General features: G+C 43.6%; 8 protein-coding genes across 8 annotated transcripts; all 8 read left to right on the top strand.

Annotated features, from left to right (window-relative positions):
• The first annotated feature begins 675 nt into the window (after positions 1–675).
• Positions 676–2,554, top strand: BDB00DRAFT_362622 (transcription factor Opi1-domain-containing protein). The gene is made up of 4 exons (XM_053117084.1): positions 676–1,017; positions 1,105–1,252; positions 1,338–1,561; positions 1,635–2,554. The coding sequence occupies exons 1-4, from the start codon at positions 865–867 to the stop codon at positions 2,250–2,252; spliced, it is 1,143 nt and encodes a 380-aa protein (XP_052979967.1). The 5' UTR covers positions 676–864; the 3' UTR covers positions 2,253–2,554.
• Positions 2,555–3,287: 733 nt separating this feature from the next.
• On the top strand, positions 3,288–4,736 carry BDB00DRAFT_362764 (uncharacterized protein). The gene is made up of 4 exons (XM_053117085.1): positions 3,288–3,384; positions 3,477–3,800; positions 3,884–3,919; positions 4,003–4,736. Exons 2-4 carry the CDS (start codon positions 3,602–3,604, stop codon positions 4,569–4,571), a joined length of 804 nt encoding a protein of 267 aa, XP_052979966.1. The 5' UTR covers positions 3,288–3,384; positions 3,477–3,601; the 3' UTR covers positions 4,572–4,736.
• A 500-nt stretch (positions 4,737–5,236) lies between these two features.
• Positions 5,237–6,375, top strand: BDB00DRAFT_787800 (ubiquitin-conjugating enzyme/RWD-like protein; the record flags this gene model as incomplete). The annotated part of the gene is made up of 5 exons (XM_053120733.1): positions 5,237–5,484; positions 5,593–5,643; positions 5,737–5,869; positions 6,024–6,171; positions 6,287–6,375. 5 exons carry the CDS (start codon positions 5,237–5,239, stop codon positions 6,373–6,375), a joined length of 669 nt encoding a protein of 222 aa, XP_052979965.1.
• A 1,179-nt stretch (positions 6,376–7,554) lies between these two features.
• Positions 7,555–8,581, top strand: BDB00DRAFT_883037 (ClpP/crotonase-like domain-containing protein; the record flags this gene model as incomplete). Its single annotated transcript, XM_053128199.1, has 4 exons — positions 7,555–7,942; positions 8,034–8,074; positions 8,170–8,418; positions 8,516–8,581. 4 exons carry the CDS (start codon positions 7,555–7,557, stop codon positions 8,579–8,581), a joined length of 744 nt encoding a protein of 247 aa, XP_052979964.1.
• A 702-nt stretch (positions 8,582–9,283) lies between these two features.
• Positions 9,284–10,671, top strand: BDB00DRAFT_363056 (uncharacterized protein). The gene is made up of 4 exons (XM_053117087.1): positions 9,284–9,715; positions 9,872–10,003; positions 10,085–10,369; positions 10,468–10,671. Exons 1-3 carry the CDS (start codon positions 9,493–9,495, stop codon positions 10,312–10,314), a joined length of 585 nt encoding a protein of 194 aa, XP_052979963.1. The 5' UTR covers positions 9,284–9,492; the 3' UTR covers positions 10,315–10,369; positions 10,468–10,671.
• Positions 10,672–11,186: 515 nt separating this feature from the next.
• Positions 11,187–14,050, top strand: BDB00DRAFT_883036 (rab-GTPase-TBC domain-containing protein; the record flags this gene model as incomplete). Its single annotated transcript, XM_053128198.1, has 9 exons — positions 11,187–11,370; positions 11,467–11,680; positions 11,764–11,901; positions 11,976–12,272; positions 12,353–12,357; positions 12,431–12,570; positions 12,750–13,181; positions 13,277–13,888; positions 14,006–14,050. The coding sequence occupies 9 exons, from the start codon at positions 11,187–11,189 to the stop codon at positions 14,048–14,050; spliced, it is 2,067 nt and encodes a 688-aa protein (XP_052979962.1).
• Positions 14,051–14,221: 171 nt separating this feature from the next.
• Positions 14,222–17,198, top strand: BDB00DRAFT_363052 (uncharacterized protein). The gene is made up of 4 exons (XM_053117086.1): positions 14,222–14,956; positions 15,092–15,818; positions 15,901–15,917; positions 16,014–17,198. The coding sequence occupies exons 1-4, from the start codon at positions 14,393–14,395 to the stop codon at positions 16,962–16,964; spliced, it is 2,259 nt and encodes a 752-aa protein (XP_052979961.1). The 5' UTR covers positions 14,222–14,392; the 3' UTR covers positions 16,965–17,198.
• Positions 17,199–17,770: 572 nt separating this feature from the next.
• BDB00DRAFT_928826 (uncharacterized protein) lies at positions 17,771–22,562 on the top strand. The gene is made up of 8 exons (XM_053128940.1): positions 17,771–19,333; positions 19,401–19,499; positions 19,590–19,703; positions 19,824–19,937; positions 20,032–21,187; positions 21,260–21,403; positions 21,486–22,025; positions 22,113–22,562. Exons 1-8 carry the CDS (start codon positions 18,116–18,118, stop codon positions 22,334–22,336), a joined length of 3,609 nt encoding a protein of 1,202 aa, XP_052979960.1. The 5' UTR covers positions 17,771–18,115; the 3' UTR covers positions 22,337–22,562.
• The last annotated feature ends 463 nt before the right edge of the window (positions 22,563–23,025 follow it).

Raw genomic sequence — 23,025 nt, 5'->3', positions numbered from 1 at the left:
ACTGGGCCATGCCACAGCAAATCGGGCCTTTCTTTTCAAGACACACCCCAGCGTTGTACTGTACCGCAGGTTTTACACGTGAATTTGTTCCCAAATCTTTCCCTTTTCCCCCCTTCTTTTTTTTCGTTTTCCTTTTTTCTTTTTTCCCTCTCTTGTCCAACAACGCCTACTCTTTGGCCGTGCGTATCTCTTACTTTTTGAATCATGGCGCAACAGTCGCACCCTTCGCCAATGTCAATCACGCAAATATGCAACTCAACGAATGAAGCTGAAAGCGAACCACACTCTTTGCGGGCAAACGATTCTAGCGGCACCGATACCAAAAGCAATACCAACAACAACAACAACAACAACAAGAGCAGCAGCAACAGCGGTAGTAGCAGTAATAGCAGCAACAGCCACAGTGACAACATTAGCAGCAGCAGCAGCAACATTGACCACACCGATCCAGCCGTGAGATTAGCGGCAGAGGCATTGGGCGACATGGCGAACGGTACCGTATCTACATTACCATTATTTTATTCATGAAACAACAACGGCGTTTCAAAAGCTAATGCACGTGGTCCTTTTGTTTATGTAGCCAAGACAGTTCCCATCACACTCCCACCATTGTCGACATACCCATCGGCGCCTTCCACCTCGCCCAGCTCTCCGTTGCCAACACCCACGTCGTCCTCGCTGTCCAACTCACGGTTTTCATTCTCGAGCGACTCGTCGTCGATCACTAGCCAAGAGGACGAATACCATCTTGGCAAGCACCACCCCCACCATCATCATCACCACCACCACCACCACCCTCGAACACATCATCATCACCATCCTTCTCCTCACAACCCTCACGCTCAGCGACATTTTGTGCATCGTATGTCCGATCTTCCCATCGTCAATTCAGCTTTGCGTGCCTATGAAAATACAAAACAATCTAACGGTGTAGTCAAATATGGCGTAGAAATGGTCGAGTCGTTTGCGGCACCCATCTATGATAAGTTGGGTCGTCGTTCGTCGGAGTCGTCCGAGGTAATTATTTCTTGCGTTCAGGTTACCATGGCATTTTCCCATTTTCAGGGGTAAATAAAGATGCTAATTTTGTATTATTAAACATAGGTGGATGGTAGATATTCAGATCAAGAAGACGAGGCTGCGCTGGCAGCGGCCAGTGCCCTTGCGCGCGCTTCTTTGAACGAGAGCTACGAGCCTCTTCGTGAAGGCATTAGAAGACGTCGTGCTGATGATGCACGTGACGACACATTGCGTATGTGTTCCTATGTACATTTCAAAGTGCAACGAGACAAAATGAATGAAAAACAGCTGACCCCCCACATTCCCTTTGTCAATAGCTGGTAAGAAATCTCGATCTCGCTCCACCTCACGCTCCACCTCACCACACCGGCCATATACCGTAACACCCAAATCACCCACTGTGCGCCATGCAGCGCAACCCATCCCACGAAGCCGCTGGCAGCAGATCGTGATGCACGCAGGCTCAGCTGCTGGAACAACGGCTGCTGTGATCAGTGAAGAAAGCATGAAGTGTCTGCGTTACTGTCTATCGTGGCTGCAGGTAAAACGAGTCGTCTTACTAATTACCACCATTCGATCATCTTTTGCCTAACAAAGGTTTTGGATATAAATAGTATGCCACTCGACACATTGAGCAACAGATGGACATTGTACGCAACTTTTTAGTGTCATTAGCAGCTGGATCAGCTGCACAGAAAGGCAAATCCCGAGCCGTCGCAACCCCATCCACATCGACGCTCTCCGCCGTCAAAAGAGAAATTGTCGACACCTTGCGCAAGGTCGTCGACGTAGTCAGCAAGTATGCTGGTTCGGGCCTTCCCGAACAGGCCAAAAACGCAGTGCGTGTCTACATCTTGGAACTGCCCAAACGCTGGACGAATTTAAACACTTCTACCACAGCTTCCCCTGCAGCATCCCCAGCGCTTGGTCCACATGCTGCGCCCGCACATGTGCATGAGACGTCGATTAAGCTGCTTTCCTTTGGTGACGAGTCCATTGAAATGCTCAACTCGGTTTCCTCTGTCTTTTCCGATACCATCGACCGTGCTGAACTGTGGCTTCAGCGTTTACGTGTGGTGGGCGTTGCAGGCTCGCAGTCCTCGCGCCGTCATCAGCAGCAAAAACATTCACAGCCACAGCCACAACAACAGCAGGATCAGGCAATGGAAATGGCAGAGACAAAGGAGCGTTCCAAACAAATGGCCACAGCAGATGATATGGATACGAGTTAAAGTTCTCTTCTCCTTCTTTACATCTCTTGTATCCCCCGCGTAACCCCCTTTTCCACCACAACGTTCATCGCATATAATTCATTCCATCCATATAGTTTGATACCTTTTCTTTTTCTTTCTTTCTCTCATGACTCATGTACAGTGTTAAAAAAAATAACTTGCCATTCGCAGAATGAAATGATATGTTTCCAAACACTTTTGTTGAGCATCAGGCTGCAGAGTAACCATAGTAATTGATTAAAAGTAATTTGGCAGAGCGTCTCCAGTGCGCATGCGCACTAATAAGAGCCAACGCATGTCGAACCAGCAAGAACTGCCCCGTCTGCCATTCGCCCATTCCAAAGCAACAGCGGTGTGGCAAATTTAAAGTGTGCGAACGGTGCTTTGCGCTGCATCAATCAGTATTGCGTTTCCAAGGACAACAGGACGATGCACCAAGACGAAGCATGAGCGGTGGGCATAGCAACCAGTGGCACATTCCACCAACAACACCCCTATCCTCTCTTTTCTCCTCACTCAACCGAAACCGGTGCCCATAATCTTCCACGTGACATAGGATCTAAAAGAGTCTCAGCGCCTTCATTTTTCATGCGCAGTTAGCTTCCTTTTCCTTCTATCCCTCCCCCCACAGTAAAACATACCCACCCTTTTTCTTCCACCAGTTGTCTTCTTTTGCTATAAGAATGAGTTACCCTCAACAAGACTATAGCAATCTTCGAAAAATTGTTTCTGGCGACATTATCGTCAAATGTAAATTTTTTTAAAAAAAAGGAAAAAACCACAAGCGAATGTCTAATCGCTTTTTGGTGCTGTGTATTATGTGCTTATTTTAGGTCGCTTTGGCAATGATATTCGTCGCATTCCTATCAATCAGGCACCAAGCTATGACGAGTAAGTTGACCGAATGGTGTGGCAACCGAGGATAAAGACTAACATTTTTTATACCAGACTTTGCCTTATGATGCATCGCTTGTTCAAGAAAGAGCTTTCAAATCCTGAGAATATCGTTTTAAAGTACACAGACGATGGTAAAGAATAAGCTGCTAACTATCACTACTACCAAGCGATAAGCTGTCTTTACTAACTTCTTGGAACAACAACTTTGTAGAGGGTGACTTGGTGAGCATGACAGGTATATATTTAATCTATTGCTGTTTTGATGTCAAGAACGTTGGTGCGTGAGGTTTATTTTCTTTTCTCTAACGAACGAGTGCAATCTATTAGACGATACTGATGTCAATCATGCTATATCGCAAAGCTCTCTTTTAAAAGTGACTGTATTTGACAAGGTAAAAGAGGAATGAGTTGCTTGTGTGTGTCTAAGTGTTATGCTTATTGGTTGAGTAACAATGAAAAAACAGGAAAAGCATGCGTTTATTGGGACAACAACAGCAGATCCAGCTGCTGCACCTGCGTATGAGGAATTGAAGGATCAAATGAACCAATTACGAGATATGATCGATCACGTTATTGGCTCCTTGACTCAGGCGAGCAAGACAAAGAGTGGAACTATTAATGGAAAAGTGGTGTCTTCGAGCGAGGCTACTGGTAAGTAAAATATCTACCAATTGACCTACTGTTGTATAAATGCATCTAACGGTTATATATATCTTGCTCACACAATGGAGTAGAGAAAACATATAGAAACTTGTCTACGGCTGAATTGGGTATGTGTTTCACTCGATAAAAGTTAATACCGTAGGAGACGGCGCTAAGTGGTATAAAAAACAACTTTTCACATTGTGTTTAGCTCAATTCCTCGATGATGAGAGGAAAGATCAGAAGAAGACCGAAATGCAGGATCAAAAGGAAACCAAACCACAACAACCACAACCACCACAATATCAGCAAGCACCTGCGTATCCACCTCCACCTCCACCAGTAAATCCACCGGGAGCCATGCCAACATCGGCATCATCACAGGCACCAACAACCCCCTATCCACCACCGTCCACTACACCCTCGGCTGCTCCTGCGATGCCACGACCTCCCATGCAGCAGCAACCCACCACAATGCAATCGGGCTATCCACCTGCGCAAGCCTCACCAGTAACAGCGCCACCCTCCTATCCTGCTCCACCTCGTCCTGCATCCATACCCCAGCCAGGCACGCCACAGACCGCGACCAGTTATCCACCTGAACGACCAGCAGCAGCAAATGACTATAACAATTATCGAGTATCCGCACCTTCCGCACCCCCATCCACTCAATATTACTATCCTCCTCCTCCTCCACAACAACAACAACAGCAACCACAACCACAACCGCCACCTCAACAGGGTCAAAGACCTCCAGTGAATACCGCAGGATGGCGCTAAATAGTTGTCGTTCTAAAGAACTTTTGATAAAAAATCCATGAAAAGTGAAAAGCTCGTTGCGATGAACCAGGAAAATTGATTCTAGGATTTGATAAAGTCGACAGCGGATCCAAAAACGAAGAGAGGGTTAATCCTGTCGTTTCAATGGAACATATACAATTCAACGTCACTAGACTTTGTTCATCAAGTACAGTTTGTTGTCGACGCTCTTAGGTAATCTAAGCATCATTCATCATAGCATCGCTGGGAAAAGATGTAGCATTTTGCCTCTCTTGTGTCCACAAGTTTGGTGTCTCAACAAGTGATTATCCATGACACGAAAATTGAGCAAGTCGCGTCGAAAAAGAGTAACCGCGTCACGGTTGAAAACCCCGCTCACTTTTGCGCGAAACCAATTTTTCTCAGCACAGCTTTTTTTTTTTCCTCGCTATAGATTTTTCATATTTTATTTTTTTTATATATAAGGCAGGCCCTGATAGACTTCTTTTTCCTTTCTTTTTGCTTTGAACCTCAACTCTTTTTTTTCTCTCCCCTCCTCGTCAAATCAGAACATAAATTTGTTACAAACAATAATAGCAAAGTACAAAACGTTCACTATACCGCTTTTTCCTTGTATTTCATTACTTTTTCTTTCTATCCAAACACGATACTCTCCAAAAAGAATTATGAGTTCTACACGCGCAACTCGTTCTAGCAGCAGAACCAACACCACCACCACTACCACTACCACCTCCAATGATAACGCCGGACCGTCAGCTGCGGAAGTGACTACTAGCAACGGTACCACAAATGCCACGTCATCGACCAGCAGCGATCGTCGTCCCTCACCTTCAACAAGACAATCGTCCTCACCTTCATCGATGAGTTCTAAAAAGAAAGACGCTAGCAAATCCTTGAGCAGCAGCGCAAAACGGTATAAAACAATAATAATCCCTTTACTTTTTTTCTTTTAAATATTAAAAAGAGACTAAATGATTTTTTCTCTATAACCTTACACCCCCAAACTAAACTAAAAAATCAGCATCTCCAAGGAATTAGCAGAGATCTCGTTGGACCCTCCCGCTAATTGCAGGTAATGTTTATACTATATTCTGTTTAAAATTTGGAATATGAGTTTTGTTCTAGAATAATGTATTGATATGGTATGTTTTTTGTTTCTTTGCAGTGCTGGACCAAAAGGTGATAATTTGTACGAGTGGGTTTCGACGATCGCAGGTCCTTCTGGATCACCTTATGCAGGTGGTATCTTTTTCTTGGATGTGCATTTTCCCCAAGAGTATCCGTTCAAACCACCAAAGGTAATTGTCATTGGAATCCAATGGAGGGAAAAAAAAGGCAGTTGTATGGGATGGATGGGGGACAATTGTCTGGGGTAAATTCTAAAAGGAAGCAAATAGTTCCCTTTACTTACAATGAGGATGTCCGTTTCTTTTTTCATGTGTGCCACAATAGGTCGTCTTCAGAACCCGTATTTACCATTGCAACATCAACAGCCAAGGTGCCATTTGCCTGGATATCCTCAAAGACAATTGGTCTCCTGCATTGACAATCTCGAAAGTGCTTCTGTCCATCTGCTCTCTACTGACCGATGCTAATCCTCGTAAGTTTTTTTTTGTGGGATAATCATTGGTGTCGATGGAGAGGACATATAAAAGATCGAATATTTCTAACAAGTGGTATGCTACAAATGTATATATGGGATAAATCGTATGTAGATGATCCACTTGTTGGCAGCATTGCACAGGAATATCTGAATGATCGTGAAGAACATGATCGTGTAGCTCGGGAATGGACAAAGCGGTAAGCCTTTTTTCTTTTCGGGAAGAAGGAAAGGATGATATATGCATTGTGGTAAATATTTGTGTTAATGACTGTAATTATCTTTTTTTCTGGAACTACTAATAGCTATGCTTGCTAAATCTCACGCTATCGCTCGTTTCCCTCGCCTAATACTTTCTTCATAACAAAAAGAGAAATGGAGATGGCTCCCTCAGTTCAATGCTGCTTATCCAAAGGGGTATTGTCAGATCCGTTACTACTTTGCTTTTTATCGAGTTCTCCTTTTTTTCTCTTTCTATCATTTCTTTCTATCATTCAAAACATCAATTGTGGGATTTGCATCAAAAGCCCTTTCCAGTTTATACACTCTTTTAGAATTGCAAAAAACAAACCAAAAAGGAGGAGAATGAACTGGTAGGCTTCCTTTTATCATTCATGTCGAAATAAAATCAACTACATGTTCATCAATCACTAGTGCGTTTGTGTCTGTGTGTCTGTGTGGGAAGGAGACTATGGTGTTACCAGGGAACTCAAAGGAAAGCACCTGGCAACAGCATTCTTATAAATGCAAAGGAACTAGGATGAGCTTGCCAGGATTTCTCCCGCGTATATGAATGGGATCGATATATATATGCAACATTGTATACCTCGTAGCACTGGAGCGTATATTTCGAAACCGAGTATTGCTTGATCTCTTGGACTCGTCAGTCGCTCCTAGAACTTGTTAATCACTAACGCATATGATTCTCAGTAGTAGACCCTGTCATCTTCAACAACAAGTATGGACCAAGCAAATGAACGTCAAATAAAACTTTATGCTGCTCACACTAAGATGAAACGTAGGCGCTCACTATGATACTATGATACCGTAGCATATATTCAAATTTTGCTAAAACATGAAAAACGATTACTGTATTATGACCTGAACTACGTTTACCAAATATAGAAAAGGAATGGTTGTTATCATCCATCTTCCCAGTATTTGTGGCGTATGGGGACATGAAGGAATACTTCACAGTCTGATAATGTGGTAGACGATGGTAGCTTATGCATGCAAGAGCCAGAGGAAAAATGATGCGCATTCACGGTTTGTCAGCGGGAAATCTTAGGCGCGCCTTATATATAAACCCTAAATGTTGTATTTCACGCACTTCACTACTACCTTACACTCTCCACAGTATCAAGAGATTCAAAAAAAGACAACATGGCCAGCGTTAGCTTACCACTCGCTTTACCATCCACCGATAAGCATTATATGACTCTCCGTCGAGAAGGCCCATTGTATATTTTGCACCTGCACAACAACCAAAATCGCTTCACCACCAAAGTCTGCAAAGCGATCCTATATGCCCTTCAAGTAATCGAGGATGACTTTCTCGCTCAGACCGAGCCTACCGAGATGGCTCTTGTCACTGTTGGCGATAGCAAGTTCTTTTCCAACGGACTCGATCTCCGACACGCGCATTCGTACCTCCCCTTTATGGACAACTACATTCTGATGGTGAAAAAGCTCCTAACTTTTACTATCCCCACTGTGGCAGCTATCAACGGCCACGCGTTCGCTGGTGGTTGCTTGCTTGCTTTGGCCCATGGTATGCATATAAGCGGTCCTTTTATCCTTTTGCAGACGTCACTCTCTTTCTTTGACTGACTCAGTTATTAATTCATGTACTGTTTTTAAAGATTACCGTGTTATGCGCACCGAGCGTGGATATATGTGCATGGTAATTTATTAGGACCCTTTTTGTCCTACATGAAACTAAAGTATCGTTCTTGCCATTATTCATGGATTGTACTGTATTAACGGGTATAATAATAGAATGAAATTGATCTCCCAGCACCTCTTCCTCCAGGCTTCAACGCTTTGCTTCGCTACAAGACAACGCCAAAGACGCTGCGTGCTCTGGTCTTGCAAGGCCACCGTTTCAATGCGCAAGAAGCTCTAGAACATGATCTTGTTGACATCATTTGCCCCGAGAACGAGCTGTTGGATACTGCAAAGAAGCTCGCATTGAAATGGGCACCGAAGGCCAAGGCTGGTTTTATATACAGACAGCTCAAGGAAGAAGTAAGCTTTTGTTTTTTGACAGATTTTATAAATAGGATTTTAATAAGCAATGATTCATCTTATTCGGTATATATGTTTCCAACCTTTTACTACATAGCTGAGTACTGAGACCATTCGTTCACTGAGCGTGCCTTACAACCGTCTTCAAGGACCCCGTATGTGAACTAGAATCCGTCTACTATTTCGTAGTTGTTGACGACTACATCTTTTCCCATCATCATGAGACATACATTCTATCTCCCATGTTGTCGTATGAGCAATATAGTACTGTGAGAGATGTGGTATTATGACCTCATGTAAAATAGCACTACTACAGACTATGTGATAAATTAAGACAAATCGTACTACATATATCGTTCTACTGCTATTATGCGCTTAGTACTTGTTGCTGTACAACGACGCACGCCCTTGTATGTACGTGTGTATGCTGTAATACCAAAGGCGAAAATAGCTTACTGCATGTAATGCAATGAAGAGCAATCGAAACAGCCAAAATCCGTAGCACTTGGCTGTAGATCAGCGTAGCATCGATACTACAAAACAACATTACATCTCAGCTTTACTGTTAACGAAACACGTTGTGCGATTTTGCTGCGCCTTAAAAATCAGTATCGGCTTTTCGGGAAAGGCGGAAACCGGTTTTAAACAACCAGCAAGTTAGAAAGCACGGTACTTTTTTTTTGTTGCAGGAAACTTTAATGTCAACACCCGATTTACAACAAGCTGCTTCGATTCCCCGTAATGTAAGTGGAGACAACCCACTTCTTCTTTGAGTTTTGCGGGAAAGATATTTAGCTCGTGTGCAAACTAAATACAATGGCGGGTTTTCTCTCTCTTGCTTTTTATGTTAGGTGTTCACCTTACCGTCACCAACAGACATTACTTTAACACCCTTCTGGGTAACCATACGACATGTCGACAATTTTCTGTTGCAAAAGTCCCATGCGCCGGGTAACCCGATATTCAAGAGTTTATTGAGTACCCTTGTCAATGTGTAAGTTCAAGCTGGTTAAGGTTTGTAGGATACCTAAACCAGAGGTTTTAACAAATAACTTATTGTAACTGTTGGCAACAATGTCAAGTTTCGATACCAAGCAACCTCCTTTCCGGATATTGTTTCAACGAGATATCAATACCAACTGCCTTCAGATTGCTGTGGGAGAGACAGAAGCTGTTATCGAGGCAGCATGGATATGGATAGAGCGTAACATGATGCCGGAACTTGACACGATAGACGACCCTTTCGAGAAGGAACAGTGGGTTGCTCAGAAAATTAGCATGATAGTTACCACAATTGGTAAGACGTTGGTGTTTGTGTTTTTTCATCATCATTGAGAGTATGGGTTTATGCAGCAATGTAAACTCCCGCATACATTTACAGTGTGGTATAACACGCTATATTACCTTGGACTTGAACTAACAGTTTTTTCTTCCTTTAAATTTTTGAAAATAGACACGGGCACGGATGAATTATCGTCAGACGAAAAAGTTCGGAGCGCATCGCGAACGTTCCGTCAGCTGTTTGACGTGCCACCTTCCGAACGTCTTGTTAATCGTAAGCTTGTTGGAATTGTTTTTTATTTTGGTAAAAAGTCAGAAAGAAACTTTAAGTTGACGCTCTCTGTATTTCCATGATGAAAGATTATTCATGTGCCATGAATGGTAGACAAGGATGGCTCTATATCAGTGAGAATTATCTCGGATTCTACTCGTTTCTACTCGGTGTCGAAAAGAAGCAGCTTATTGAACTCAAGAATATCAAGGATATATCCAAGGAAAATTCCAAGCGAAACATGTTTGCCGATAGCTTACGGATTACTACCAAGGACAAAGAAGAGGTATCGAGAATCAGGCAACAAAGGAAAAGATTGGGTAAAGAAAGACCTGGGTTACTAAATCATACACAACTGTTCAGAAACACCTGTTTAGCAATATGTTTCGAAGGGACGAGGTATGGATAATTGCATGGCTTGACAGGATAACAAAATAAGAGGCTTTCTTGTATTGGCTTGTTAGCTAATTGGTATATGGTGTATGCGTGCGTGATAGGTATATGACCTGCTTGTTCAGCTGACAGGCCAAGCAACACTTCGCCTCTTGCGAAATGCTGGTGGTGACGCCCCAGGTCAATCTACCAGTGCTAGCGACCCATCTCTCTCACCAGCGTCTGAACGTGATCGCAGTGATCGTTCACCAAGCTCCACGTCCAGTACTGGATTGTTCGTCAACCCGCTCAAACATGACCTGGCAGCTCAAAAACGCAACACTGACCTGTGTCTACACTTCAAATTGCCACTTGACGAAAAACTGCTTTTGAAAGAAATACAGGTCGGTTACACAAGTGGCAACATACCAACCTCGATTTTGGGAAATAGCTACTATCCCGGTCATGTCTACCTATCCGAATCCTTCTTATCGTTTGAATCCATCAACAAGCAACCCCCACCACAGCAACATCTTCCTGTTTGTTCAGTCGTTTTGCCATTGTATACGATCAAGCGAGTTGAGCGGCTCACCTCTGGATCCTATGCAACATCACTTTCGGTAACGACGTGGCATGGTATGGAGCACGTCTTTCAATTACACGTAAGTTGGATGCTTTCTTTTACATGTTAGTGGAGTGACTTTCTGTTCCGTCATACACAGAGGAGTCTTTTTTTCTTTGGTAACATGGAAAGAACTTTGGATTTTATTTTCAGGCACACAAACCAACGTGTGAGCAGTTCTGCGGTGTTCTTGGTAAACAGCTGGGACATCATCGCGGCAACATGAAAAAACTGGGAGCGTTTCTAGCAACATGCGAATCAGAAAACTTACTGAATGAAGAACAAAAATTGATCGATGTTACCACTGAACCTATTGGTGGACTTGGTGTACAGTTTGGATACCCTGGTGATGCGAGAAAGGCTAAAGATAAAAGCAAGATGAAACTCTGGAAAAAGTATTTCCAAGGTAATTGATTGTATATGTAGCGGAGAAGAAAAAGAAGAAGAAGGAGGAGGAGGAGGAGGAAGTGGACCATTAATCAATATTCTTTATTATATGTAGAGAATGGTCGAAACTTGACTATGGTACGACTTCCAACGTTTGGTAAACTAGTACGTGTTGGCCTGCCAAACGCACTTCGAGGTGAACTATGGGAAGTGTGTTCGGGTTCGGTCTATCTTCGTACGACGAATCAAGGAGTCTATGAAGAAGTACTCAAAACATATGAAGGACAGTCATCCTTATCTACAGAAGAAATTGAAAAGGATTTGAATCGGTACGCTGCGTTAAATCCTGTTTTATGTCTACTATCAAGTGATTGATTCTGTACTTACGTTTTTGATGTACATATCTACAAAGCTCACTTCCTGAGTATGCAGCATACCAAACACCGGAAGGCATCGATCGGTTACGACGCGTGCTAACTGCATATGCGTGGCAGAACCCTGAACTTGGATATTGCCAAGCGATGAATATAGTGACTTCAGCTCTGTTGATGTAAGTGATCCATTGCTTTCGTCTATACTTATGAAATAGGATAATGCTAAAGTACTGATATCTCAATGATACAGTTATATGAGCGAAGAGCAGGCTTTCTGGACCCTCAATGTGCTGGTAGATCGGATGTGTCCTGGCTACTACAGCACATCCATGTATGGTGCACTTTTGGATCAAATTATCTTCGAGCAGCTCGTCGAAAAAACTATGCCGATTTTATGGAGCCATTTAAAGAAAACAGATATACAATTGTCGGTCGCATGCTTACCGTGGTTTTTAAGTTTATATGTCAACTCAATGCCGTTGTTATTCGCATTCCGGGTGCTGGACTGTTTGTTCATGGAAGGCCCACGGATACTGTTTCAAATAGGGTAAATAGTACGAAAAGGTTCTTTTATACTGATATCCATTTTTCTAATATGCATTTTCTTTGGATTCTCTATGTCTCTAGCTTAGGTATGTACAATCTATAATTAATAGGAATATGTGAACATGATCTTGCTAACTGTTATTGCTGACTGCATAATAGCGATTTTGAAGCTCAACGGAGATGAATTATTAAAAGCTAAAGATGATGGCGCTTTCCTCGGCATCCTTAAGCACTTTTTCACATCGTTGGATATACCCATCAACCCAAACTCCCGAAATGAAAGAGCGCGAAAACTCACGGTATGGATTTTTTCTTCCTCTTTGACCAAGTAAAAAGCGTGACAACTAACACTTGAAATATCACAGAAATTCAATGAAGTTATGCTGACAGCTGTAAGTCTTCCTTTTCCTTTCGCCCAATTTCCGACGTGAAAACAAGAAAGCACTGAGCTAATCCAGCTAGTTTCAAAACACAATAGTACCGTGAGTTTGCCATTGTGACCGATGATCTCGTAACGGAGCTTCGTCGACAAAATCAACTCAAAGTGATCGCCGGTATTGAATCGTATACCAAACGATCGGCTATCCGACATATTAAGGATACGGCAGGTTTTGATAAAGAAGAAATTTCCACCATCTATGACAAATTCTTTGGTGTCCTATACTATGCAAAGCAGACAGGACGGAATACCGAGAACGGGGCGATGGATATTGAAACGTTTCGAGAATTGCTCAACAGTCTTACAACATGGTCCAAGATCAAGTTCCATGATGAATCGGCCAATGAGAGTTATATGCGGACACTTGGACTCCAGTTTACCCAACGACTGTATATTAACATCAAACCTGAGGATCACCAAGGCATCATGTTTCAGGACGCTGTGACTGGATTGAGCGAAATTATGCATGGGGTATGTATCCTTTATTCGTAAAGCAACTTTTTAAAATGTGCATGTATTCATGCTGGGAAAGAAAAGAGAAGACTGACTTGTAATTGTTTTGTTAGGACTTGATGTCTCAAATTGAGTTTTATTTTAAATTATACGACCAAGACAAGGATGGGAAGTTGGTGAATGCAGATGTTTTATGCATGGCCAAGGAACTCTATTGGGTGCTATGTCAAATGCAACAAGATCCATTCATTGCATGGGACGCGATCTGTAACCTTATAATACGCAGCATTGAACAATCTGATATCCTGCGCGGAACACAACCCAACGAGGAAAAGAACGCAGAGAAACTTGCCGAACTCATTGGTCTTGGACGACACGACGGTATCCAATCCATACAGAAACGCATGGAGGAACTAGACGCTTTTCTACTACATGAAGCCGAGGAAAAAAAACCATCCATTGAGATCTGCTTGCCCTCATTTAGAATGGCTGTTCTCACAAACGAGTGTCTAGAAATGTTTTTCGATAGTGGCTTCTCTACCAGCTTCCGACTTGTGAAATTGGCGAGCGAACAACAAAAGAGCTTGGGCCGTGAATTGTTTGAAAACTTGTTCAACGAAGGCAAGAAGCTGGCACATAGTACAATGACCGCACCTAGCACCACATATAGACCATCATCACCATCCGCATCCCCAGTTCCTTCACCATCCACATCCACATCCAACGTATCGTCACCGGCACATCCATCATCATCATCACAAACACCGCAAGAACACTCTCCTTCGCTCATGAGCTCACCGTCAAGTAACAAAGAAGACGAATCCAAGCATGATATGTCGCAGGAAGTGGATACCTTATTGTCGGAGCTTGGGCACCAGGACGCATAAGAAATCTGATTGTAATATTTTAGTCATTTTTGCATAAAAAACATTAACATACTCACAGTTTGTTTTGTTTGTTTTCTTTTTCTTTGTGTGGATATGTTTTTTATAAGATTTATAAAGCTCCACATAGTCTTATAGTGGGGTACGAATGGCTTGTCATTCTCCAAATTGGGATAGAGCGACCCGTGAATGACGGAACGTTTGAGTCATTCGGCAAGTAAGAAGGTATGAGCTGTCTTATTGGAGGTCCGCGTCTAAAATACTGGCAAGTGGTATAGATTGTCCGCAATCCTTTAGATCTTTCACGATAACAATAAATCCTTTCTTCTTAGAAAAAACTCTTTCATGTATAGGGCAGCATTGACAAGAAGACTCCCTGTTTGTTCAGCATGGAGTCCAATTCGGTCAGCCTCTGCTAAGACTTATGAAAGCCCGCCCCATATTCGCGTCACCTTACGAACAGCAACAAGTTATGCAAAACGACAGACCACTATCGCATTCCCTGCCCGACTCTTGCAGACTCCGGCGTTGTGCTCCATTCCCTTGACGGCAACAACAGCATCGGCCAAAGAGCATGCAGCAAACGGTCACCAGTTTTCACCACGACCACCACCGAGGCGTCCCACACCTTCTGAGCTGGAATCGGCAGCTGCAGAATTGCCACAATCGAAATTCAAGAGATTCCTGCGTGACCTTTTACGCATATTAGATGATTGGGTGGTGGAGCCACTGTTGACTCTTCGACGGCTAGTGCATATAGTGATTATATTTGCACCGGTGGTGCTGGCCACACCGGCTGTCTTCATTGGACACCGCGTAGAAGAAGAGCAGGATGAACGGAAAGGAACGCTCTGGTGGTATGATTTTCTTGCAGGACAAATGGAGCGGGCTGGACCTACGTTTATCAAGGTATGCAGTGAAGCAGGATTGGATATGTATATCGGGCGATATGAACAGTATAGGGTGGTTATGGAGTCTGTGCCGGAAAAAGTGAGATGAGAAGAAGAATATCTAAAACAATAATATGGTATATACCATGAAAAGCTAGCACAATGGATTGCTTCTCGCACGGACCTCTTTCCACTTGCATTATGCACACGTCTCTCCAAACTTCACTCCCATGTCGACCCACATCCATTCTCACATACGCGTCAAGTGATTAAAGAGGCGTTTGGACGTGATCTTCATGAAATCTTTAGCGAGTTGGACGAAACTCCTCTCGGTGTGGGTGCAATTGCTCAGGTGTACAAGGCCAAGGTACGACCGATTATCCTGGTGCGAAACATGAAGGAGCAGTTTCTGGTTGAAGACAACATCATCACACCCGACTGTGTGCAAACACTGGACCTGGATGGCAAACCGATCAATATCCATACCTCTGTAGCGATTAAAGTACTGCATCCCAAGGCACGCCAGATTGTACATCGTGATCTTAAGATCATGGAGTTCTTCGCAAAGGCCTTAACACTGATACCCACTATGCATTGGATCTCCTTACCGGATGAGGTCCATGTTTTTGGAGAAATGATGCGAGATCAGTTGGATTTGCGCGTCGAAGCAAGTCATTTAGAGCGCTTCAACAAGCTATTTGCGAATTCAATGGATATCGAGTTTCCAAAGCCTGTAATGGCATTCACGACCAAGGATATGTTGATTGAGGAATACGAGAATGGTATTCCTCTGAATGCGTTTCTGGAGCAGGCAGCCTACGTGAAGCAAAGCGGGAATGATGATATGACACCTGTATATGATCATCAAATTGCGAATATTGGCAAGTATAGCTATTAACTGCTGTATCTTTTGATGAGAAAATGGGAGAAATCAGAATGCTAACTTTTTCTGCTTTGCTACAGGGCTGAATGCATTTCTGGTAACAAGGGCTTTTTTTCTCTTTTATATTATTGGCTCCCTTATTTTTTTTCATTAATGAGCTGACTTCATATTCGCTATGGTTTCTTCTTATTAGCATATGCTCATATTTTATAATTTTGTGCACGCCGATCTTCACCCTGGAAACATTATGATCAAGTTTTACAAACCGAAAGCCCATCATCCCGTTCAACGGGCCTGGTCCAGGGCAATGGGTCGGTATTTGAAAGACGACGGTGAGGTTGCTGTTGAGCGGATTCTTGCCGTACGCGACGATCCAGCAGAAATGCACAAGGAGTTATTAGCACTCGAGGACGAAGGATATTCGCCACGACTCGTATTCATCGATACAGGACTGGTGAATGAGCTGAACGGCGTAAATAGACGCAACTTTCTAGACTTGTTTCAGGCAATTGCCCAATTTGACGGCTACAGAGCTGGAGAGCTGATGGTAGCGCGGTGTCGCACACCCGAGCTTGTGATTGATCCGGACGTCTTTGCGCTAAGGATGCAGAACCTTATTCTAGGTCTGAAGCAGAATACGTTCAACCTGGGAGCGGTCCGAATCGGAAGTTTGCTGCATAACGCAATGAACATGGTTCGCGCGCACCACGTGAAGCTGGAGGGCGACTTTGTAAACGTCGTGGTCAGCATCATGCTTTTGGAAGGTATTGGTCGCCAGTTGAACCCAGATCTGGATTTGTTCAAGAGCGCTCTCCCTGTTTTGCGAGATTACAGTATCAAGGATCGTGGCAAGGCAGCCAGAGAAGGCGTCAAGGATGTGCAAATACATGGAAGCGCACCGCACTGGCTCAAGGTTTGGATTTTCTTGGAAATGCGCAATCTTTTTGTCAGAAACGAACGAGAAAACGAATGGCTGCAGATGTGGTATGTGCATGGATATAGGGCGTGGTGTGTGTGTGTGTGTGTACGTGAAAATGTGTCATACGAATCTGACGTTACATACATAGCGATTTTCTATGCTTCAACAATTAAGCCGATCCTGTATAACACGCACAAGTTTCGAGATGCTCTCCTTGCTCTTTGAACCCCTATATCCAGAACCGACATATACACGAAGAAACTCCTCCCGTCCACCCAGCCCTCACCCCTCGCTCTCTCGTTTTCACACACTTATCGCATACTACAAAGACATGGCACACCACAACATTGCAAATGATATAATCACCAATTTCCACTTGCATATTATTATTATTATCATTACCCCAGGGATGGGGATGTTTTCGTGTCCTATGTACATGAAACAACACAACAGCAGGTTTGATATTGCAATAGAGCGTTGCAATTATGTTAAATCCTGTCCTAATACATATACACATACGCACACACCTAATAATACATATATGAGCCTGTTATATAATAGAATTTAGAGAAAGATGAAGCTTATCCCTCGCTTTCCTAAAGACTGCTATCTTACTCTTGGACATACCCTACAGTGTCTCTCTTGGGGGAGGGGAAAGGTGAGGATATCAAATGTGCAGAAACGATACTTTTCTATATCCCCGGGCTTCTCCGTGTCTGTGCTTTAGCAGTGAAAGAAAAATATACTTGCTTCCGGGATGGGGAGACATTGGTGCAGATTGAAACAATATCGTCTAAAAACGCAATAGAAGCGGAAGGAAAAAGAGTCAAATGATGTGTGTCTGTTGCTGTTCTCAGATCAGCGAGGGCTGTTCGCAGTTAGTGCCGATAGTAGAAAATACACTTCCCTGGTGGGACTGCTATGGACACTTTACCGACCTAAAAATCATAGACCTGAGGCGTGTTATGTATTACCCAAAAACGAGACTCTTGCCATTTTTATACAAAGGTTCTCCTATGTCATTTATAAGAAGACGATGGGTTTGCGTGTCATTATGTTGCTTGCTTGGCCTTGCTGCTGCTGCTGCTGCTGCTGCTGCTTTTGCTTGCATGCACATCAGAAAGATAAGCGCAAACAGCAGGTATGTAATAGCCATAGTGGGATGACCGATAAAAAAAGAAGACATTTTGGAGTGGACCTGTGTCCTCTCTTGTCCACTCCCACCCCTTAACATAAATATTTGTTCTTTCTTTCTCCAACTCTCGGTTGGGTTTCTTCTTTACGTTCCCCCCCCCTCCTTTCTCTGATACTCTCTCTTTAATCACTCTTTTTCTGTTTTTGTTCTTCCTTTTAAATAATACAACGTATGATAAATCATGGCGACAACAGTTGCGTCAGCAGCCAATAATAATAGCAGTGATCCGCCCGGGACGACAGCGACAACTGCCACTACAACCACCCACTCCACCTCCGAATCGCTTCATGGAAATGAGCACAAACTATGGAAGATCATTAAGAAGCAACGACTCGTCATTCAGGATCTTCAAAAGGCGTTAGCCGAAGTGACAGCCGACCGGGACAACTTGCTGACTCGCTACAATAATTATAAGGATTCGACTAATACTGCTCCTACTGCTTTTACTGCCATGCGGCCGTCTGTACAACATGACAGGTGTGACAGTTTGATGGATGACGACGGTGTCGTTATGCTCAGTAGTAGTCATAGCAGCAGTAGCAGCAACAGTAGCAATAGCAACAACGGCTGTCCTCAGAAACAACATGACCAGCATCATCATCCGCATCATCCTCTTCAGCAACAGCCGCAAGGACCAACACCTCCGCCCCGATCTCCTTACCGGCAGCACCTAAAAGAGGATAACACGCCGCATCGTGTCGATAGTTTGTGTGACAACAACAGCAAGAGTCGTAGTAATAGCAGTAGTAGCAACAGTAGCAGCAGCAGAAAAGACGTCTCGGTCCGATCTTCGTCACTGCCGGTGGCCACCGCCTCTATTCATGCTAATAGCCGACCCATCTCGCCCGGCAGTGACCAGACTATCGTCATCACGTCGCCTGTAAATGCCATCATGGATAAGGACGCGCAGCTGTTTGCCAGATACCAAGAGTCCCAGAAACGAGACGGTGTTTGGAAGGTGTCAGTACACCGACGTAACAATAACACTAACAGCAGCAGCAACAACAGTAATGGCAGCAGTGATGACCCGTGGCTTTGGCCACCAGCAGCTCCTTCTCCTCCTCCTCCTCCTCCACCACCACCATCACCACCTGCACATCAAAAGAAAACACAGCAACCGCATCAGCATCGACACGTGCGCCGTGCATCATCTCAGCCTGCCATCTCGACGGCGCAAAAAAAGGCAGCTGCACAAATCAGCAACAACGGCGACTCTTCTGCGGAAAACTCATTAGCTGGTATCAACGTCAAGGTCCTTGGGTCTAACATCACCACCAATACTAAAGGAAAAGGCGTAATATTGTTCACCATTTCTGTGCGCAAGGACATGGATGATATGGCGAGAGAACTCTGGCGTATCGAAAAGCTATATTCCGATTTCCTGGCCCTGGATAGCAAGGTAAACAGACAAACAAACAAACTACGATGTTACGATGCAATGGCTGCTAACTTTTTGCTATTGACAGCTGAAATCACAAAGCCGTCCAAGAACAGGCAAAATTAGCAAACTGCCCGACAAGGCACTGTTCGCGACGCATACTCCAAACAAAGCGGACCAAAGAAAAGTAAGTGATTGGAATGCAAGGCGCCGATCATTATTTCTTTCTTTATAATACGCTCTTATTAACAAGGGGGGGGCTTTCCCTTGATTCTAGATGGCCATTGAAAAGTATTTGCAACATATGATTGGCGTACCATGGCACAATGCGTCTGCCCTTTTCGACTTTTTAAGCTCAAATAGAGTCGATCGTAAAGATGATGCTTGTCAAGTATGTCCTTTTGTGTCTTTTTTTCTTCTTCTCCCTTTTTAGACACAGCCATCACTCTCAAATAGACAATGTCAGCTGATGATGGCGATCATCCTTTTCTAACATGCTGATTATAAAAAGGTGACTCCAGGGCGCAAGGAGGGGTATCTGACCAAACGAGGAAAAAGTTTTGGTGGTGGATGGAAGACTCGATACTTTGTTCTAGACGGTCCTTCACTACGGTTTTATGAAAGCGTAAGTGATATTTATATATGTGTTGAATGCTCCTGCTACTGCCCACCTTCACCCTGTACTCATATCTAGTCACTAAATTACATATCTCGATTAGCGAGATGGCGCCCTATTAGGAACAATCCATATTCCAGACACGCAAATAGCTCGCCAACATGCACAGTCAAATACTCAGACATCAGCTGAGATGCGACATGCTTTTCTCATAGTTGAGCCCAAGAAGCTTTCGTCGCCGACTAGTGGCGTGAACCGACATTTGCTATGTGCCGAATCAGATGAAGAGCGAGACCAGTGGGTGGACGCACTGACACAGTATCTCAACTGGGGTGGAGGTGGATCACCTACTACACTACTGGATCCTGCCAGCTGTAAAGTCAGTGGTGGCAGCAACAACAGTAATAATGCCAACAATAGCAGCAACAGCAACAGTAATAGCAATATTGTCGGTATAAGCAAGCAGTTATCGACAACACGTCACCACAATCAATCCCGCGCTACGTCGCCAACAGCTTCACGAAAAGTATCCAAAGACGATATCAAGCCTATTTCGGCCATGCCACTTAGCCAACTCAACAGTGACCTTGACCAAAACAAAAAATTCGCGAGCATGATTCCTTCACCACCCTATTATCATCCCCAACGGTCCAACTCAGCCGACTCGTCTGCAGTTCCGTTCAGTGATTCAGAGACTGTGCCTGTCTTTGAACGACCACCGCTCCGACAGCGATCGAGTATGGACCATGCTTATTTCCCCGCTGTCCACAAAAAAGCTACAGCAACAATCTCTTCCGCACGACGAGGGTCCTTGAGTAATGATGGTCATGAATCTGCAGCAGCTTCAACAGTTAGCATGGGAGATATTGGAGGCGATGGCAAAAAGAAAAAGGGCAATCGACGAACGTTCTGGGCAAAGAAGATATTTGCAGGCGATATGACTACGAGCATGCCATCCACAAATAGTATCCGCGGTTTTTTGACTCGCAATTCGAGTGATTCATCAGCGGATCAACAGCCTACATCACCATCGTCGCAACATGGCAACGGCAACAAGGCAAAGAAACCGCACGTTTTTGGTGTTCCGCTGGAAGAGGCCATCCGTATCTCTAGAATTTCGGACAAGTGTGAATTGCCAGCCATTGTCTACCGCTGCATCGAGTACCTTGAAGCGAAAAATGCAACCCAAGAAGAAGGGATCTATCGATTGAGCGGAAGTGCCGTCAAGATCAAATCATTAAAGCAGCAGTTTGACCAAGGTAAACAAGTGAGAAGGATAACAGAAAAAGGAGAGAGTGTCTAATCAACTTATTTTTGCCAAACAAAAAAAGACGTCGACATCAACCTGCTAGAATCAGACGAGTACCACGACATCCATGCAGTTGCCGGTCTTCTAAAACTATGGCTCCGGGAGCTTCCTGGCAATGTACTCACTCTTGACCTGCTTAAAGAATTCCTTCCTGTTATTGGCAAGTGTCATGTCCACGATTTTTCATTTCAACAAAAAAGAACGTGATAAAGAAGGAGGTCTTTTTTTCTAATTGATTTGATATATAGATTTAGTGGATCGTGACGAGCGAATCAAGGAACTTGGTCGACTCGTATCCATGCTACCACTCGCCAACTATACACTTCTTCGAATCCTTTGCGCGCATCTTATTCGAATTATCCAATATGCCGATACCAACAAAATGAACGCACGCAATGTTGGTATCATATTCTCGCCAACACTCCAGATACCTGCAGGCATCTTCAGCCTGTTCTTGAGCGAGTTTGAGTATATTTTCTGGACAAACAACGATACCTATGAAAGCAACAAATTACTGATTCCATCACCGGCTGATGTTAACGAAGATGAGGAGCAGCAGAATCATCTGTTACACCATCCTCAAGGAGAAGAAGACGACGACGATGATGATGTTGATCGACATAGCGAGTATCTCTCAGGACCGTTGCATCCTACGCAGCCTATTCCACGGCCCCGTCCTAGTAGCGGTCGTTTACAGCAAATGCTTCATGATGAGCAAGGCCGATCTAATCGAAATAGTGTACATTATATGGATGGAACCCCATCTTCCATAGTCGGACTCGAGAGTGGTAAGCTTTTATCTTTTATAGCACCATTGTTATACGCTTAAACTGTTACATCATTTTTAATCATATTTTCTTTTTCAAAATCAACAGGTAATGCCATCATTGCTGACGATGATGATGATGTAGAAGATTTGGAACTGGACGATGACACCAATAGCGACGATGGAGACGACTATGACGAAAACGATGATTATACTAAGAGATCAGCAATATGCTATCCATCGCCGTCATCAGCATCATCATCACCACCTGAAGTAGTAGCAGACGCTGCAAGTCTTATCAGTACCTCAGATTGCCTTTTAGCTATGAAATAATTGCAGCTCCCACACCATCTTTTCTCATATCTTCCTCACCCTTCCTCTCCCTCGTTCTCTAACCCTCCTCTTTCCTTTGTTTTGTTTTCTTACTATCCAATCAGCATTTAGTATACCGCTCATAACTTATACCCCCTTGTTCTTTTTCTTACCTCTTCTATTGTCTATTTGTATGTTGAAGCATTTAATAGAGTTCTTTCTGGTGCGATGAAATAGTACACTTCTTATCCGTGTATTTGATGATGCTTAACTTTCGCGTCTATTTCAGAAGAAGCCTTTTAAAAATACGTACAGTATGTATCTCGTATTTATATAACGTGATCGACGAATACATGCTATGTATGTAAACTTCTCAGTATGTATATATATATATATATGCACATGGCGATCGGAGGAACGCTCAAACGTACCGTGATGTTGATCACACATAGTGCATTCAAAGTAAGCCTGCTCTTTCTGAAGTTACATATTTACTTGAGGGCAATGTAGTAAATCGCATCCACTTGCAGACTTATGTACTGGGATATGCCTACATGTAGAAAACCCCAAGTTCTTCTAAGTTTGACTAGCCAAAATGCTTGGCATGTGTATAAACAGTAATGCTCGATAAAACTTACTGTGTTTTAAACATTAATTGCGCCGTAAATAAATGCTGCAGTAGCTACGCAGCTTTTGCTATAACATTTTTC

Source organism: Zychaea mexicana, assembly GCF_025766255.1.
Source record: "Zychaea mexicana strain RSA 1403 chromosome Unknown BDB00scaffold_34, whole genome shotgun sequence".
Taxonomy (NCBI): Eukaryota; Fungi; Mucoromycota; class Mucoromycetes; order Mucorales; family Lichtheimiaceae; genus Zychaea; species Zychaea mexicana.
This window is presented reverse-complemented; position numbering and strand designations above follow the sequence as displayed.